We start from the raw sequence: 20,555 nt of genomic DNA, 5'->3' as shown, positions 1-20,555 counted from the left end.
TGGGAAGGAAGTCGGCCGTGCCCTTTCAGAGGAACCATCTCGGCATTTGCCTGGAGTGATTTAGGGAAATCACGGAAAACCTAAATCAGGATGGCCGGACGCGGGATTGAACCGTCGTCCTCCCGAATGCGAGTCCAGTGTCTAACCACTGCGCCACCCCGCTCGGTTTTCTTTGGGATTGGTATTATTATATTCTTCTTGAAGTCTGAGGGTATTTCGCCTGTTTCATACATCTTGCTCACCAGATGGTAGAGTTTTGTCAGGACTGGCTCTCCCAAGGCCGTCAGTAGTTCCAATGGAATGTTGTCTACTCTGGGGGCCTTGTTTCGACTCAGGTCTTTCAGTGCTCTGTCAAACTCTTCACGCAGTATCGTATCTCCCATTTCATCTTCATCTACATCGTCTTCCATTTCCATAATATTGTCCTCAAGTACATCGCCCTTGTATAGACCCTCTACATACTCCTTCCACCTTTCTGCTTTCCCTTCTTTGCTTAGAACTGGGTTTCCATCTGAGCTCTTGATGTTCATAAAAGTGGTTCTCTTATCTCAAAGGTCTCTTTAATTTTCCTGTAGGCAGTATCTATCTTACCCCTAGTGAGATAAGCCTCCACATTCTTACATTTGTCCTCTAGCCATGCCTGCTTAGCCATTTTGCACTTCCTGTCGATCTCATTTTTGAGACGTTTGTATTCCTTTTTGCCTGCTTCACTTACTGCATTTTTATATTTTCTCCTTTCATCAATTAAATTCAATATTTCTTCTGTTACCCAAGGATTTCTACTAGCCCTCTTCTTTTTACCTACTTGATCCTCTGCTGCCTTCACTACTTCATCCCTCAAAGCTACCCATTCTTCTTCTACTGTATTTCTTTCCCCCATTCCTGTCAATTGTTCCCTTATGCTCTCCCTGAAACTCTCACATTTGCTACGTAAGTTAAAATCTGAAACGCGATGATTTTTCTGTTATATAATTATTGAGAAGCCACATCAGCCACTGTAATTTACGACAAGTTAGATAAATAATTAAAGATAATTGAGGGTCCCTGTAGAGCATTTTGATAGTTTTCTCTTTTGTGAAACTTAATTTCAACCTAGATTGTAGATGTGATATGGCAAAGGTCATCCTTCGATCCATTGTAGAACTTGGAAACCCACTCAGGGAATATTCGTTCACATTTTTGTTGAACGCAGTTGGTTTCTATGATCCTATATTAAAACATTTCCTTTTATCAATAGTGCAATTTTTAAACAATGTTTTGTGAGTAGAATAAAATTTCCAATGGTAAACTTAACTGCTTTTTCGACGTTATTTTACCAGCTAACTAAAAATAGGAAGGCCTTGAATCCCTTCCACTAAACATTTAGTTAGTATTAAGATTCTTTTACAGGGAGTGCAGTGGAACTGACGCTGGAATCATTAAGTATTTGGTTATATCATCGCTAGTCTCACTGAACTCTTCTGAACTCTACATGTCATGTGTGGTCTGGCGTCTCCTTACCAGCAACAGGTCCCAGGTTCAAACTAGTCAATTTCCTAAAAAACACGCTCAGAGCGTCGTTGCGCGAAAGTGGTATGGAGACACGACATAGAACAACAGACACCACGCAGAATGTTAGAGGCCGTAGGAAGAGTGGAAGAAGGACAGTGGCAAACTGGTGTGGCCCTATGGTTGAATGTGAATCGTTGTGTTGTTTCTCGGATGTGGCGACAGTTTATAGAGACAGAAACTGTATCGCAAAGGCCACGGCGTGGCCGACTATTTGTAACGTCAGAGAGAGCCGACCGTTATTTGACCGTAAGGGCAGGACGGTACCGCCTTAGTACTCCACAGCAACTGGCGTGTGATCCCGCAGCATCCACTGGACGTGTTGTATCGAGGCAAACGGTGTACAGAAGTGTTCGGCAGACAGGCCTTTACTATCTCACACGTCTTCACAGAAGGGAACGTCTAGAACAGGGGCGGGCAAACGTTGCACGCGGCTCATGAGCGCACAGCGCTGCACGTGTGCTGCTCGCGTGCAGGCGTCGACCGGGGCTGTGGCGACAGCCGGCAGGTTGCGGCAGTGTAGTGCCAGGCTAAGCTGCGGACGTTGATGCGAACCGAGCACTATGTAGTGAACGTTGTATTTCAAGAAACGGAGAAGTGGAGATTTGCTATCTTTTAAAAAGTAATGGGAGAATCATTTTTTCTTTGTGCAAAAACGTGAAAATTCGAATTGTTTAATATGTGGCAGTATTCTCGCTGGTCAACGGAAGTTTAGTATTGAAGGCCATTATAATAAATTTCACAAGGACGAGTACAATTTATTGTCGGATTCTGAGAGGATGGGGAATTGACTGAGCTTAAGAAGAGCGATCTGACGATACCAGATGAATCTGTCGTAGTTGGCCGGCCGGGGTGGCCGAGCGGTTCTAGGCACTACAGTCTGGAACCGCGCGACCGCTGTGGTCGCAGGTTCGAATCCAGCCTCGGGCATGGATGTGTGTGATGTCCTTAGGTTAGTTAGGTTTAAGTAGTTCTAAGTTCTAAGGGACTGATGACCACAGCAGTTAAGTCCCATAGTGCTCAGAGCCATTTGAATTTCTCGTAGTTGCTGTTGTCACGAGAGATCTGCGACTTCCTCTCGTCATGTCTCTCATCTAACTGATTTAACATTGTATGGAGCACTGTTTTCAAGTTTACAGGACGACAACAATAATAGCCCAGCGGTATGTGCAAGTTATAAGACTGCGCTTAATATAGCGAGAGCTGGAAAACCATTTGCTGAATTAATAAGTCTCGGTTAAGAGCAAACATCAGTGATGAAAATTTACGTAACTGTTTGTGTTTGTCTGTAGAAATTTTGTTCCAGATATTAAACTCCACCTGTGATAATTAAATAAAACGTATCGTAGGTAATAGGTACTCTTTCAAACCATGATTTCTTTCAAGCACTCCTACTAACCTTATTCATTCACTCAATAAAGCAAGCTAGGAAAAAAAACGCATTACAGAGGAAGGAGCGGACAGAAGGTATGGTGGGGATGGGAGATAAGCGGGTGGCCAGCTTGCCCCTGTGTGCACGCGGAACACCTGTTAACTGCACGCGTGCAAGTGCACCGCACATGTGCAGGATTCCTGCCCGCCCCTGGTCTAGAATGAAGTCGTCAACATGCTACCTGGACGATGCAACAATTGGCCAACATACTTTTCACGTATGTCCCGATTTGGTATGGAGTGATTCTTGACGGATTCGAATCTGGATGGAATTTGGAACACTATTTCGGGACACAAAAGTTGTGGACTGAGGCCGATATCGACGAGAATCCCTAATGGTGTGGACAGGGATTATGTTGACCACTGTAACACCTTTTCACGAAACTGTATAGGGGGAACTGGCAAGGTTCAACATCTCTCAGTTATCGTGACGAGATCTTGGGGCCTCATGTGTGGCTGTTGTGAGCTGCTTTGGGCCCAGACTTCCTATTGATGGGCAATAGTGCTCGACCTCAGAGCTCAGATAACTGACGTTTTCTTTGAAACGTAAGATATTGCACATATGGCGTGGCCTGTTCGATCTCCCGATTTGAATCCCGTAGAGCATGTCTGAGATGCACTAGCGAGACGAGTTGCATCACGTGAGGTTCCACAAATCACTCTCCAAGGCTTCTGAGCGGCTGTGCAGGTAAAATGTTCGCCAGTACATCAACAGGAGATTGATGACAACATTCAAAGCACGCATCGTCGTCGTCACACGAGTATCGCTGCCAGAGCTAGTCAAACGTTATACGGAGCACATTAACCAGATGTCTGTGAAAATCTGATAAGTTGGGAAAAGCGAACATTATTGTCTGCCATTACCGATGCTGCAGCCATTTACGTTCTGTGTTGATTACATTATTTCTACTTTACAATCCTCTGTTCACATTGTTTTGTTGCAAAATTTCCATTTGTTGCTTGAATTTTGGACACGAGTGCAGTCGCCTATTTTAACAGTCTCCTAACAAATGGTTCAAATGACTCTGAGCACTATGGGACTTAACTTCTGAGGTCACCAGTCCCCTAGAACTACTTAAACCTAACTAACCTCAGGACATCACACACATCCATGCCCAAGGCAGGATTCGAACCTGCGACCGTAGTGGTCGCGCGGTTCCAGACTGCAGCGCCTAGAACCACTCGGCCACTCCTAACAAATGACCAGTGTAGTGAGTATTATATTCATACAGGGTGTTTCAAAAATGACCGGTATATTTGAAACGGTAATAAAAACTAAACGAGCAGCGATACAAATACACCGTTTGTTCCAATATGCTTGGGACAACAGTACATTTTCAGGCAGACAAACTTTCGAAATTACAGTAGTTACAATTGTCAACAACAGATGGCGCTGTGGTCTGGGAAACACTATAGTACGATATTTTCCACATATCCACCATGCGTAGCAATAATATGGCGTAGTCTCTGAATGAAATTACCCGAAACCTTTGACAACATGTCTGGCGGAATGGCTTCACATGCAGATGAGATGTACTGCTTCAGCTGTTCAACTGTTTCTGGATTCTGGCGGTACACCTGGTCTTTCAAGTGTCCCCACAGAAAGAAGTCACAGGGGTTCATGTCTGGCGAATAGGGAGGCCAATCCACGCCGCCTCCTGTATGTTTCGGATAGCCCAAAGCAATCGCACGATCATCGAAATATTCATTCAGGAAATTAAAGACGTCGGCCGTGCGATGTGGCCGGGCAGCATCTTGCATAAACCACGAGGTGTTCGCAGTGTCGTCTAAGGCAGTTTGTACCGCCACAAATTCACGAAGAATGTCCAGATAGCGTGATGCAGTAATCGTTTCGGATCTGAAAAATGGGCCAATGATTCCTTTGGAAGAAATGGCGGCCCAGACCAGTACTTTTTGAGGATGCAGGGACGATGGGACTGCAACATGGGGCTTTTCGGTTCCCCATATGCGCCAGTTCTGTTTATTGACGAAGCCGTCCAGGTAAAAATAAGCTTCGTCAGTAAACCAAATGCTGCCCACATGCATATCGCCGTCATCAATCCTGTGCACTATATCGTTAGCGAATGTCTGTCGTGCAGCAATGGTAGCGGCGCTGAGGGGTTGCCGCGTTTGAATTTTGTACGGATAGAGGTGTAAACTCTGGCGCATGAGACTATACGTGGACGTTGGCGTCATTTGGACCGCAGCTGCAACACGGCGAACGGAAACCCAAGGCCGCTGTTGGATCACCTGCTGCACTAGCTGTGCGTTGCCCTCTGTGGTTGCCGTACGCGGTCGCCCTACCTTTCCAGCACGTTCATCCGTCACGTTCCCAGTCCGTTGAAATTTTTCAAACAGATCCTTTATTGTATCGCTTTTCTGTCCTTTGGTTACATTAAACCTCCGTTGAAAACTTCGTCTTGTTGCAACAACACTGTGTTCTAGGCGGTGGAATTCCAACACCAGAAAAATCCTCTGTTCTAAGGAATAAACCATGTTGTCTACAGCACACTTGCACGTTGTGAACAGCACACGCTTACAGCAGAAAGACGACGTACAGAATGGCGCACCCACAGACTGCGTTGTCTTCTATATCTTTCACATCACTTGCAGCGCCATCTGTTGTTGAAAATTGTAACTACTGTAATTTCGAAAGTTTGTCTGCCTGAAAATGTACTGTTGTCCCAAGCATATTGCAGCAAACGGTGTATTTCTATCGCTGGTCGTTTAGTTTTTATTGCCGTTTCGAATATACCGGTCATTTTTGAAACACCCTGTATGTTTTACGTTAATACTGTAACCCGCCAGGGTAGCCGCGAGCGCTAATGCGCTGCTTCCTGGACTCGGGTAGGCGCGCCATCCCCGGATCGAATCCGCCCGGCGGATTAACGACGAGGGCCGGTATGCTGGCCAGTCTGGATCTAATTTTTAGGCGGTTTTCCACATCCTGCTAGGTGAATACCGGGCTGGTCCCCACGTTCCGCCTGAGTTACACGAGTCGCAGACATTTGAAAACGTTCTGACTATTTCACGATCTACACTAGACGCAGACAACTGGGGTTCACTACTTCCGTCCCGTGGGGGGGGGGGGGGGTTCGGGGTGGCGGCAGGAAGGGCATCTGACCACCCTCTGCAATTAACACTGCCAAATCCGCACTAACAAGGTCGACCCCACGTTGGAGCGGGACAAAGACTCCGAGAAAAATAAAGAAAGTTTTACGTTATACTTTCTGACTTGTTCCACACTCACTAGAATTATCTCATTTTTGGGTCTATGGAACGAAAGCTTAAGCTGATCTAATCTTAAAAAGAACACGACGGCTCTGTCACATACCAGGCAGTGTTTTATGGAAGGTGTTTGGCGAAGCCTTGGCGCACATAGTTTTAATGCTGGGACCCAAGTCAGCGAGCGGCTTACCTGTATGGTTGGCTGCACTCCTCCCTGGGCCCACAGCCTCCTGGACAGACGGGGTCGCAGCCCCATAGGTCGGGGTTCCCCTCGTAGCCGGAACAGCAGAAGCTCTTCTCCGAGTACACCAAGTAGTTCTGCGGACACAGAGCGCCAACTGAATATCTGATCACCAACTGGTACTCTCGCCCTAACCAAAAAGTACCGCAGAGCCCTTAAAACACAACTGGCCAAGTGCTGGTAAGACCACAGCAAATTATGAACAGTACAGTTCCTAAGCCTAATCCGAATACACAAAAAAGAAGCGAGCAGAGGACTTTGGTTATGGATCTAGATATACAAGACTTAAACAAATATTTTATTATTTACAGGGTTCCTCACTCTTACAATTACACGAGGGTTGGAACTTTAATAGTAGCAACAATTTACTTACAGCTCTTACAAAATACATACGTGTTTCAAAGTTTTACTGACCTTCACAGTAGCCACCAGCATTGTGTATAACCCACTGCCAGCGATGTGGAAATCGCAGGATACTCTTAGCAGTGCCAGTTGTGTTGACAGTTCGAGCGGCGCGGTCTATTCCCTGGTGAATTTGTAGCAGTTCTGAAGCGAATGCCGTGAAGTGTTCCCTTCAATTTAGAAATCGAGTTCAACTCACGAGGGCTTAAGTCAGGGGAGCGCAGTAGGTGGTATAGCACTTATCAGCCCCATCAGTCAAACAAATCTGTAACAGCTTGCACTGTACGTGCTTGAGCATTGTCCTGCAAAATTATGGTCAGGTCTTGCAGAGAGTGTCATCATTTCTCTCTCTATGTTGGTCGCAGGTTGTGTTCCAAAAATGAACAGCATAGAGACAGAAATGATGACACTTTCCGCAGGATCTGACCGTCATTTTGCAGGACAATGCTCAAGCACGTACAGTGCAAGCTGTTACTGACTTGACAGATGGGGTTGCTAAGTGCTATACCACTCCCCTGACTTAAGCCCTCCCCTGACTTAAGCCCTCGTGAGTTCAACTCGATTTCTAAACCGAAGGGAACACTTCACGGCATTCGCTTCAGAACAGGTGCAAATCCTTCGGGCAACAGGCAGCGCCGCTCGAACTGTCAACACAACTGGCACTGCTAAGAATATCCTACGACTTCCAAATCGCTGGAAAAGGGTTATACACAATGCTGGAGACTACTTTGAAGGTCAGTAAAACTTTGAAACACGTATCTATTTTGTAAGAGCTGGAATTAAATAGTTGCCACTATTAAAGTTCCGACCCTAGAACTCGGTGTTGACCTCAATCTACCCTCGATATGCTGGAAAAATTATACGCTTAAAGCCGGCGTTAGGCATAAAATATTCGAAACTGTACTGAATGCCTTCTAAGAAAATTATTTTGAAAAGTTAGTTCATGAGGCCACTCTAAGCTTAAATGGTTGCGAAAGCATACTTGACCTCTTAGCAACAAATAATCCTGGATAAATAGGGAGTATCGTGACGAATACAGGGATTAGCGACCACATAGCAGTTGCTGCTAGGCTGAATACCGCAACACCTACAACCATCAAAAAGAAAAGCAAAGTATATCTATTAAAAAAAAATTAACACGCTTTTAAGAGACAGTTCTCACTCCTTCCAATCGGATAATGTAAACGTAGAAAACTTGTGGAATGATTTCAAACAGTATCGACGGAAACTGAGAGATATAAAGGGTGTTAGAAAAAGGTACGGCCAAGCTTTCAGGAAACATTCCTCACACACAAAGAAAGAAAATATGTTATGTGGACATGTGTCCGGAAACGCTTACTTTCCATTTTAGAGCTCATTTTATTACTTCTCTTCAAATCACATTAATCACGGAATGGAAACACACAGCAACAGAAAGTACCAGCGTGACTTCAAACACTTTGTTACAAGAAATGTTCAAAATGTCCTCCGTTAGCGAGGATACATCATCCACCCTCTGTCGCATGGAATCCCTGATGCACTGATGCAGCCCTGGAGAATGGCGTATTGTATCACAGCCGTCCACAATACGAGCACGAAGAGTCTCTACATTTGGTACCGGGGTTGCGTAGACGAGAGCTTTCAAATGCCCCCATGAATGAAAGTCAAGAGGGTTGAGGTCAGGAGAGCGTGGAGGACATGGAATTGGTCCGCCTCTACCAATCCATCGGTCACCGAATCTGTTGTTGAGAAGCGTACGAACACTTCGACTGAAATGTGCACGAGCTCCATCGTGCATGAACCACATGTTGGGTCGAACTTGAAAAGGCACATGTCCTAGCAGCACAGGTAGAGTATCCCGTATGAAATCATGATAACGTGCTCCATTGAGCGTAGGTGGAAGAAAAGGGGGCCAATCGAGACATCACCAACAATGCCTGGCCAAACGTTCACAGAAAATCTTTGTTGATGACGTCATTGTACAATTGCGTGCGGATTCTCGTCAGCCCACACATGTTGATTGTGAAAATTTACAATTTGATCACGTTGGAATGAAGCCTCATCCGTAAAGAGAACATTTGCACTGAAATGAGGATTGACACCTTGTTGGGTGAACCATTCGCAGAAGTTTACCCGTGCAGGCCAATCAGCTGCTGATAGTGCCTGCACACGCTGTACATGATACGGAAACAACTGGTTCTCCCGTAGCACTCTCCATACAGTGATGTGGTCAACGTTACCTTGTACAGCAGCAACTTGTCTGACACTGACATTAGGGTTATCGTCAACTGCACGAAGAATTGCCTCGTCCATTGCAGGTGTCTTCGTCGTTCTAGGTCTTCCCCAGTCGCGAGTCATAGGCTGGACTGTTCCGTGCTCCCTAAGACGCCGATCAATTGCTTCGAACGTCTTCGTGTCGGGACACCTTCGTTCTGGAAATCTGTCTCGATACAAACGTACTGCGCCACGGCTATTGCCCCGTGCTAATCCATACATCAAATGGGCATCTGCCAACTCCGCATTTGTAAACATTGCACTGACTGCAAAACCACGTTCGTGATGGACAATAACCTGTTGATGCTACGTACTGATGTGCTCGATGCTAGTATTGTAGAGCAACGAATCGCATGTCAACACAAGCACCGAAGTCAACATTATTTTCCTTCAATTGGGCCAACTGGCGGTGAATCGAGGAAGTACAGTACATACTGACGAAACTAAAATGAGCTCTAACATGGAAATTAAGCGTTTCCGGACACATGTCCACATAACATCTTTTCTTTATTTGTGTGTGAGGAATGTTTCCTGTAAGTTTGGCCGTACCTTTTTGTAACACCCTGTACAACACATAAAATCATAAGTGATGTTACTGATCCCCCATGGTACACAAAACGGGTCAGATTGCTGTTGCAGAAGCAACGGAAAAGGCATGCCAAACCTAAAACAACGCAAAATCTCCAAGACTGGCAAAGTTTTGCAGAAGTTCGAAATATAGCGTGCACTTCAGTGAGAAAAGCTTTTAATAATTTCCACAACTAAACTCTGCCTTGGAATCTGGCAGAAAACCCAAAGAGATTCTGGTCACACGTAAAGCACACCAGTGGCAACACGTAATCGACACCTTCACTGTGCGATTACAACGGTGAAGCTACTAATGGCAGTGCCGCTAAAGCAGAGTTATTAAACACGGCTTTCCGAAACTCCTGCACCAAAGTAGACGAAGTAAATATTCCAATCAAGAACAACTGCCACGATGAGAAACTTAGAAGTAGATATCCTCGGTGTAACAAAGCAGCTTAAATCGCTTAATAAAGGCAAGGTCTCCGGTCCAGATTGTATACCAGTCAGGTTCCTCTCAGAGTACGCTGATGCAATGGCTCCATACTTAGCAATTGTATACAACCGCTCACTCATTGAAAGATCCATACCTAAAGACTGGAAAAATCCTCAAGACACACCAATACCCATATCACGTCGATGTGCAATAGGCTTCTGGAACATATACTGTATTCGAACATTGTCAAGTACCTCGAAAACAATGATTTGTTGACACATAGTCAGCACGGATTCAGAGAATATCGTTCTTGCGAAACACAGCTAGCCCTTTATACCCATGAAGTAATAAGTGCTATCGATAGGGGTGCCAAATTAATTCCATATTTTTAGTTGTCCAGAAGGCTTTCGACAAGCAATCTCTAACCAAACTGCGTGCCTACGGGATATCGCCTCATCTGTGCGACTGGATTCGTGATTTCCTGTCAGAAAGGTCAGAGTTTCGTAGTAATAGACGGAAGGTCATCGAGTAAAACAGAAGTAATATCCGGTGTTACCCAAGGACGTGTTACAGGCCCTCTATTGTTCCTGATTTATATTAACGACATAGGAGACAATCTGAGTAGCCGCCTTAGATTGTTTCCATATGATGCTGTCATTTACCGTCTTGTAAACTCATCAGATGACGAAAACGAATCGCAAAATGATTTAGATACGATATCTACATGTTGCGAGAAGTGGCAATTGACCTGAAATAGCCAGTCGGTGTGGCCGAGCGGTTCTGTGCGCTTCAGTCCGGAACCGCGCCGCGATACTGCTACGGTCGCAGGTTCGAATCCTGCCTCGGGCATGGATGTGTGTGCTGTTCTTAGGTTTAAGTAGTTCTAGGGGACTGATGACCTTTGTGCTCAGAGCCATTTGAACCATTTTTTTACGCCTCAGCTAGGCACGTCAAAACAGACATTTGACTGTAGATGTATGGAAATATGTTGCCTGGTCGGACGATTCTCGTTTCAAATTGTATGGACCTCGCCATGGACGTGGGGAGTGAAGCTGCGCATCATGCAGCCTATTGCGCACAGTTTGAGTCGTAACACGACGTCCTGTGGCTGCACGGAAAGCATTATACAACATGGCGGCGCTGCTGTCAGGGTTCCTCCGAGCCATAATCCGTAGGTAGCGGTCATCCACTGCAGCAGTAGTCCATGGGCGGCCTCAGCGAGGCATGTCATCGACAGTTCCTGTCTATATGTATGTCCCCCATGTCCGAACAACATCGCTTTGATTCACTCCGAGACGCCTGGACAATTCCCTTGTTGAGAACCCTTCTTGGCACAAAGTAACAATGCGGACGCGATCGAAATGCGGTATTCACCGTTTAGGCATGGCTGAACTACAGACAACACGAGCCGTGTGATATGTCTGCGTAAGCAGAAGAAACTAACGATCAAAGTCCGAAAACAATTTATTGGACTGTTCAATTAACCAAAACAAATTCTCCAAGTATAACACCAACACAAAACAGTGAACCGTCTTCGAATCACAACTACATACGAGAATAAGATAGAAAACAACTGAAATAATTTCCTACTAGTCTCCGCCAGAGACTTCTCCGATATACCAAGCTTAATCCAGAGATCAGCGAGAAGATCCAAGCCGGGCTGCCGGGGCGGCAGCTATGCGAGTCTTCTGGCGGTCTATTTTTCTTTTTTTCTTTATTGAATTTCAATTCCCCCCGAAGGGGGCGGGCTGGCAGCAGCTTAGTATGCCGCTCTTCAGCCTACAGATTTTGTGAGAAAGTTCAAGAGAATAAATAATGAAAAACAGGCGATAAAATCGGAGACTTAAAGAGTAACATGGCGAAAAGAAATCGTGGAACTTAAAACAAACAACAGAGGGATGATGATGCTAATAAAATACATACGAAGCAGACAGGGAAAACAATAGACAGACAATTAAAAAACACGGCGACAGTCTGGATTCTGTTCGCAAAAGACATAAAATTCACACCTAGCGACAGCATGGTTTCTGTTCGCAACACGAGAAAGACGAACAACACTGAATAGTCACTGGAACATGGCACTAAAAAGTTGGCAAATGTGACATACCACAGTCGAGAGCAGGTGGGGGGAAACTGGACAGAAGATGGGAAAACAAAAAAAGGGGGCAAAGGAGAGTAAAAGCGAAGCGGGAAACCGGGAAAGGGGCTGATGGAGGATGAGGACCCATAAGAGGGGCAGACGCGACAGGGAGTGGGGTAGGCAGAGGAGGGGAATACAAAGGACTTGGGGGGGGAGAAGGGAGGTAGGGAGAGGTTTAGTGGGGATAAAACAGGACGGAAGGGGGGAAGAGGGAGCCCAGGGAAAGGACAGAAGAAAGGAGGGGGAGTGAGGATCAGAGTTGATAGGAAGGATAAATGGAGAGAGAGAGGGCATCGTCCGGGAGGGGGAGTTGACGGAAGCCTCCTTGGGAAAGGAGATGGAGGGTGTAGAGATGGAGGGTAGGGGGGACACAACGGTGAAGAAGTGGCAGGGGGCGGGGATGGGAGAGGAGAGAAGCAACCAGGGGGTGAGGGGGTTCAAGACGGCGGGAGGCATAGAGGATGCGGATATGTTCGAGGAATAGGAGCAGATGGGGGAAAGGAATGAGATCATAGAGGATCTGCGTGGGGGACAGGAGGCGGATACGGAAGGCGAGGCGGAGTGCATGACGCTCAAGGATCTGGAGGGACTTACAGAATTTGGGGGGGGGGGGGGGGGCAGATATCCAGGCATAACAGAGGATGGGACGGATTAAGGATTTGTAGGTGTGGAGGATGGTAGAGGGGTGCAACCCCCACGTCCGGCCAGAGAGGAGTTTGAGGAGTCAGAGGCGGTTGTGGGCTTTGGATTGGATGGAGGCTGGCGGTCGATGAACTGCGCCGGCCTTTATAGCGCTTCGGCGGACGAGTACTTCGGAACTATTTTCCATCACGTGGTTTGACGTGTGAAAATAGTTCCGGGATCTGCAGCGACGTCTTCCTTATGTTTATTTGGGTTGGTAGTGGCCCCTGGTGGCCGCTGGTGTCTTTGCTGTGGTGTTGTTGCTGTGGCCGTTCATCAATATTGCCTGTCGGTTGTGTAGTGCTTCGGTGTGCCTGCGAGGCGGGCAACCCGCGGCTGCAAGCTGTCAGTTTGGTTGCTGATCCTCTAGGTGCTGTGATGTCTGGTGGAGAAGGCCACAGCACCGTGTACTTCCTTCCTGGTGGAATGACTGGAAGTGATCGGCTGTCGGACCCCTCCGTCAAAGAGGCGCTCCTCATGGATGGTTGTTTACATCTTTGGGCGGGTTTAGTGACATCTCTGAACAGTGAAAGGGACTGTGTCTGTCATACAATAGCAACAGTCAACGTCTATTTTTAGGAATTCTGGAATCTGCGGTGATGCAAAACATTTTTTGAGGTGTGTAAACCGAAACGAAACGTGTCTGGTCTAATTCTTTTAATTAAATTACAGTCAGCTCAAGATAGATAACTAATAGTAAGATATTGACAATAAATCACTATGCAACATTTATTTTGACAACCGTAATTGGTTCACCTGCATGTCGATGTCACTGAGCTTTATACTAACCTACAAAAGTGCAATATACTATCGGTTACGTTGCAGCTGGCACACCTGTTGGGTAAACTTGGACCCATCATGTACGATGGTCGAGTGTGAAGTGGTGCCGATAACAGGCGAGTCTACTCACCGAGTAGCGCGTGTAGGAGTACGTGCGGTAGCCGTACTTCGTGCACGACCCGAACACCCACCAGCACTTCTCGTAGTACACGTAGGTGCGTCCTGAGTAGCCGGTGTACGTGTAGGGCACTTGTCGCCTGCAACAGAAAAGGAATGGTACCAGGTCACCTGCTCTTGTTCCGCTTGATGATTCCACTGTAAGACTGCACCACTATACAAGGTGGTCAATTGATAGTAAACGGGCCACATATCTCACGAAATTTGCGTCAAACGAAAAAAACTACAAAGAACGAAACTCGTCTATCTTGAAGGGGGAAACCAGATGGCGCTATGGTTGGCCCGCTAGACGGCGCTGCCATAGGTCAAAAGGATATCAACTGCGTTTTCTTAAACAGGAACCCCCAGTTTTATTACATATTCGTGTAGTACGTAAAGAAATATGAATGTCTCAGTTGGATCACTTTTTTCGCTTTGTGATAGGTGGCGCTGTAATAGTCACAAACATACGGCTCACAATTCTACACGAAGAGTTAGTAACAGGTAGGTTTTTTAAATTAAAATACAGAACGTAGGTAATTTTGAACATTGTATTTCGGTTGTTCCAATGGGATACATGTACCTTTTTGAACTTATCATTTCTGAGAATGCATGCTGTTACAGCGTGATGACCTGTAAATACATTATTGCAATAAACGCTCAAAATGATGTCCGTCAACCTCAATGTATTTGGCAATATGTGTAACGACATTCCTCTCAACAGCGAGTAGTTCGCCTTCCGTAATTTTCGCACATGAATTGACAATGCACTGACGCATGTTGTCAGGCGTTATCGGTGGATCACGATAGAAAATATCATTCAACTTTCACCACACAAAGAAATCCTGGGACGTCAGATCCGGTGAACGTGTGGGCCACGGTATGGTGCTTCGACGACCAATCCACCTGTCATGAAATACGCCATTCAATATCGCTTCAACCGCACGCGAGCTATGTGCCAGACATCCAGCATGTCGGAAGTACCTCGCCATTCTGTCATGAAGTGAAACACCTTGTAGTAACATCGGTAGAACATTACATAGGAAATCAGCATACATTGCACCTTTTAGATTGCCATCGATAAAATGGGGGCCAATTATCCTTCCTCCCATAATGCCGCACCATCCATTAATCCGCCAAGGTCGCTGATGTTCCACTTGTCGCAGCCATCGTGAATTTTCCGCTGCCCAATAGTGCATATTATGCTGGTTTACGTTACCGCTGTTGGTGAACGACGCTTCGTCGCTAAACAGAACTCTTGCAATAAATCTATCATCGCCCCGGACTTTCTCTTGTGCCCAGTGGCAGAAATGTACACGACGTTCAAAGTCGTCGCCATGCAATTCCTGGTGCATACAATTATGGTACAGGTGCAACCGTTGTTGATGTAGCATTCTCAACACCGACGTTTTTAAGATTCCCCATTCCCGCGCAATTTGTCTGCTACTGATGTGCGGATTAGCCGCGACAGCAGCTAAATCACCTACTTGAGCATCGTCATTTGTTGCAGGTCGTGGTTGACGTTTCACATGTGGCTGAACACTTCCTGTGTCCTTAAATAAGGTAACTATGCGGTGAGCAGTCCGAACACTTGGATGATGTCGTCCAGGATACCGAGCAGCATACGTAGCACACGCCCGTTGGGCATTTTGATCACAATAGCCATACATCAACACGATATCGACCTTTTGCGTAATTGGTAAACGGTCCATTTTAACACGGGTAATGTATCACGAAGCAAATACCGTCCGCACTGGCGGAATGTTACGTGATACCACGTACTTATACGTTTGTGACTATTACAACGCCATCTATCACAAAGCGAAGAAAGTGGTCCAAATAAACATTCATATTTCTTTACGTACTACACGAATATTTAATAAAAATGGGGGTTCCTGTTTAAAACAAAACGCAGTTGATATCCGTTTGACCTATGGCAGCGCCATCTAGCGGGCCAACCATAGCGCCATCTGGTTTCCCCCTTCAAGCTAGACAAGTTTCGTTCTTTGTAGTTATTTCGTTTGACGCTTATTTCGTGAGATATTTGCGCCGGTCACTATCAATGAACCACCTTGTATACTGGGCGGTTATAATTAAACTTTCCCTATTTAACACATTGTAGCACGTAAACTCATTACCGTCCGAGTATCAAACCAGGTATTTATGTCAAGGTCCTTGGGATGAGAAATAATGCAGAATAAATTCAATTGAAACACTTTTACTGTCCTGCTACGGTTCATCATAGCATTAAATACCGGTACCATTACTGCTACGAAAGATGCTCAATATGGAACCCATCAGCGTCCAGAAGAGTCAAAGCGCAGGACTGCATTCTATACAGGAGAACGAATCATGTCTGTATATCTGCTGGCTACCTCTGTCAATATGCAGCACTTCAGCACATGTGAGATAGTTTACCTGGAAAACCCTGTTTTTCACCTGTGATCAGGTGATCGTGTCGGCCAAGCATTTGGAATCGTCGGCTAATAATTCGATTATTTCCAAATATATTTCGAGAAGCAGGTGAACTTCAATAATGATGTACAGTGGGGCTCCATCTTTCATGAAAACTGTTCGAGTTCGACGACGATTGGTTTGCGGGGTGCTCAACTGCACGGTTATCAGCGCCATATTAATTCGCAACATTTGCTCAGTCCAATCTCGCCACTTTCATGAAAGATGATGAAATGATGAGGACAGCTCAAACACCCAGTCATCTCGAGTCGGGTGAGAATCCCTGAACCTGCCGGGAATCGAACCCGGGACCCCGTGCTCGGAAAGCGAGAACGCGACAGCGAGACCACGAGCTGCGGACGTCGAGTTTGATGCGCCTCCTTCCTGTAGGGCGGATACGACATGCTGGCGAAGCATATCGCAGTAACGCTGGCCAGTCACACTGCAAGTCTTTGGTCCTTGAGCGGCAACCTGTGCAAAAAAAGAATGGGCCAATTACGAACGTAGCCGTAAAGCCACACCATACGGTGACATGTGCACCATACCGAGGAACTTCACGCACAGTGACTCGGGGTGAAGATACCCACACAGGCAATTCTGTGAGTTCACCTCAGCCGTCAGATGAAAATGAGCTTCGTCCGTCCGTAAGATGGTCCAGGACCTCGTCAACTTCCATCATTTCCAGAAAGTGGAGAGCGAAGTCAACACGTCGTTGCAAGTCCTGTGGTGCAAGCTGCTGTACGATATGGATCTTGTACGGATACCACTTGAGAATGGTTCGAAGCACCTTCCGTACAGTGGACCACGGGTTGACCAACAGTCGTGACACAACAACTGCATTGCCTGACGATCGGGAATTGCGCGCAGCGTTGTCTGTCATAGCAACAACGATTCCATCAACCACCTGTGGCGCAACCGGTCATCGGCCTCTTCCCGGAGCGATTCCAAGATCTCCAGTTGATTCGAAGTACTACATCACGCTCCGTACAGCAAGTGTAGAAAGAGGACCCTTCCGTAATCCTTTCAGTCGGTGATGTTCTTGAATTGCAGCTGCTGAATTACTTAATAATTCAAAAACAGTATTAATCGTATTTATTATTATTATTATTATTATTATTATTATTATTATTATTATACCACCAGCCGGTTTCAACCCGACGTAGGGGTCATCTTCTGGGCGTTTACACTGTGAAATTATAGATATCCGTCAGAAAGACGCCATTATACAACAGCTAAAGTTACGTAAATTTAAAATATGTTACCCATTGGTCGACTGCTGGTGGTGTAACTCCTGTCTACATAACGGCAGGAAACTATGCGGGACGAACCCTTCGTATGGGCGTAAATAGCGTACTGAGATCACGTGAACAGACGGCAACACCCCCAGCGACGATCAACGGCATTTAATACAGTTAATTATAGTAATTACTAGTCACCTTCGTTTAACATAAATTTAAGTGACAATAAATCACATAAAACGGAACCATTCCATTTAAAAAGAGTTACAATTATAGTGTTAATTATAAAATAATAACTAATGTTCTGTAGTCAACTCGTGAAATTCGTAAAAGTATATTACATTACGTGCCATAATATAAAGTAAACCAATCTGTGACACACAAAAACTGGTGTCGTATTATAATATATCTATTCGTACATTTGCGTAGAAAACATTTGAGTCAATTTATCAATACACAGAGTAGAGGGCGCCTGATATACGCTTTGGTGTGGCCGAGCGGTACTAGGCGCTTCAGTCTGGAACTGCGCGAGCGCTACGGTCGCAAGATTCGAATCCTGCCTCGGGCATAGATGTGTGTGATGTCCTTAGGTTAGTTACGTTTAAGTAGTTCTAAGTTCTAGGGGACTGATGACCTCAGATGTTAAGTCCCATAGTGCTCAGAGCCATTTGAACCATTTTGTAATCCGCGGCAACGGCGTCCTCGCCACACCATACTTGCTCCGGACACTGTGAGAGTGCTGTACAAGCAATGATCACACGCACGGCACAGCGGACACACCAGGAACCGCGGTGTTGGCCGTCGAATGGCGCTAGCTGCGCAGCATTTGTGCACCGCCGCCGTCAGTGTCAGCCAGTTTGCCGGGGCATACGGAGCTCCATCGCAGTCTTTAACACTGGTAGCATGCCGCGACAGCGTGGACGTGAACCGTATGTGCAGTTGACGGACTTTGAGCGAGGGCGTATAGTGGGCATGCGGGAGGCCGGGTGGACGTACCGCCGAATTGCTCAACACGTGGGGCGTGAGGTCTCCACAGTACATCGATGCTGTCGCCAGTGGTCGGCGGAAGGTGCACGTGCCCGTCGACCTGGGACCGGACCGCAGCGACGCACGGATGCACGCCAAGACCGTAGGATCGTACGCAGTGCCGTAGGGGACCGCACCGCCACTTCCCAGCAAATTAGGGACACTGTTGCTCCCGGGGTATCGGCGAGGACCATTCGCAACCGTCTCCATGAAGCTGGGCTACGGTCCCGCACACCGTTAGGCCGTCTTCCGCTCACGCCCCAACATCGTGCAGCCCGCCTCCAGTGGTGTCGCGACAGGCGTGAATGGAGGGACGAATGGAGACGTGTCGTCTTCAGCGATGAGAGTCGCTTCTGCCTTGGTGCCAATGATGGTCGTATGCGTGTTTGGCGCCGTGCAGGTGAGCGCCACAATCAGGACTGCATACGACCGAGGCACACAGGGCCAACACGCGGCATCATGGTGTGGGGAGCGATCTCCTACACTGGCCGTACACCACTGGTGATCGTCGAGGGGACACTGAATAGTGCACGGTACATCCAAACCGTCATCGAACCCATCGTTCTACCATTCCTAGACCGACAAGGGAACTTGCTGTTCCAACAGGACAATGCACGTCCCCATGTATCCCGTGCCACCCAACGTGCTCTAGAAGGTGTAAGTCAACTACCCTGGCCAGCAAGATCTCCGGATCTGTCCCCCATTGAGCATGTTTGGGACTGGATGAAGCGTCGTCTCACGCGGTCTGCACGTCCAGCACGAACGCTGGTCCAACTGAGGCGCCAGGTGGAAATGGCATGGCAAGCCGTTCCACAGGACTACATCCAGCATCTCTACGATCGTCTCCATGGGAGAATAGCAGCCTGCATTGCTGCGAAAGGTGGATATACACTGTACTAGTGCCGACATTGTGCATGCTCTGTTGCCTGTGTCTATGTGCCTGTGGTTCTGTCAGTGTGATCATGTGATGTATCTGACCCCAGGAATGTGTCAATAAAGTTTCCCCTTCCTGGGACAATGAATTCACGGTGTTCTTATTTCAATTTCCAGGAGTGTATAATTTCACAGTGTAAACGTCCAGAAGATGACCCCTACGCTGGGTTGAAACCGCTTGGCGGTATAATAATAATAATAATAATAATAATAATAACACGCATCAATTAAACAATCAGAGGAAAACGAAATCTTAAGACAGCCACCAAAACAAGCACAAATAGAACACGAAGAGACACACGTGTTAGATATAGAAGAGAAATTTCAGCTGACATATATAGAATACAAAGACACAAATACAGACATTACACCATTCTTGCATAGACCGCCAAATAACCCACAAGTCGAAACAACAATAAAAACTATCAACACAATCATACACAACAAAATAAATGAAAACACAACTATGGAAGAGTTACAACTACTGGTTTATATAGGAGCACTCACTACACTAAATATACACACTAGGCAGAGATCAGAACAAACCAACACACAGAAGAAACCCACAAAACCAGCATGGCAACACAGGCTACAGATCAGAATAGAAAAACTGAGAAAAGACATAGGACAGCGAACACAATTTCTAAGAAATGAAATATCAGACAAAAAACGAAAAAGGTTAGGTAAAATCTCACAACAAGAAGCAATAGAGCAATTAGATGAAAAAAGCAGAAATTACAAGCATTGGCCAAACAACTTAGAAGATACAAAAAAAGTGAAAATAGAAGGAAAAAAAACCAAACATTCAACACAAACTAAAAGAGATTTTACCAAACAGTGTATAACACACACATTAAAATAGACAATCCACCAAACATAACAGACATGGAACACTTCTGGAGCAACATATGGTCAAACCCGGTACAACATAACAGGCATGCACGGTGGATACAAGCAGAAACAGACACATACAAGATGATACCACAAATGCCTGAAGTGATAATTTTGCAACATGAAGTCACCCGAGCAATTAATTCTACACAC

At 46.2% G+C, this 20,555-nt stretch overlaps 1 protein-coding gene across 1 annotated transcript in view; it reads right to left on the bottom strand.

Annotated features, from left to right (window-relative positions):
- The window catches only part of LOC126109470 (tenascin-X-like), a 124,880-nt gene that overhangs the window by 84,716 nt on the left and 19,609 nt on the right, over window positions 1-20,555 (bottom strand). The window contains exons 2-3 of the mRNA XM_049914498.1: window positions 13,835-13,961; window positions 6,398-6,525 (exon numbers count right to left, since the gene is read on the bottom strand). Coding sequence (XP_049770455.1) covers window positions 6,398-6,525; window positions 13,835-13,961 — 255 coding nt within the window. The remainder of the gene's footprint in view (window positions 1-6,397; window positions 6,526-13,834; window positions 13,962-20,555) is intronic.

The sequence above is a fragment of the Schistocerca cancellata genome, chromosome 12, assembly GCF_023864275.1.
Source record: "Schistocerca cancellata isolate TAMUIC-IGC-003103 chromosome 12, iqSchCanc2.1, whole genome shotgun sequence".
Taxonomy (NCBI): Eukaryota; Metazoa; Arthropoda; class Insecta; order Orthoptera; family Acrididae; genus Schistocerca; species Schistocerca cancellata.
The sequence above is the reverse complement of the archived record's forward strand: the minus strand, read 5'-3'. Positions and strand labels throughout refer to the sequence as shown.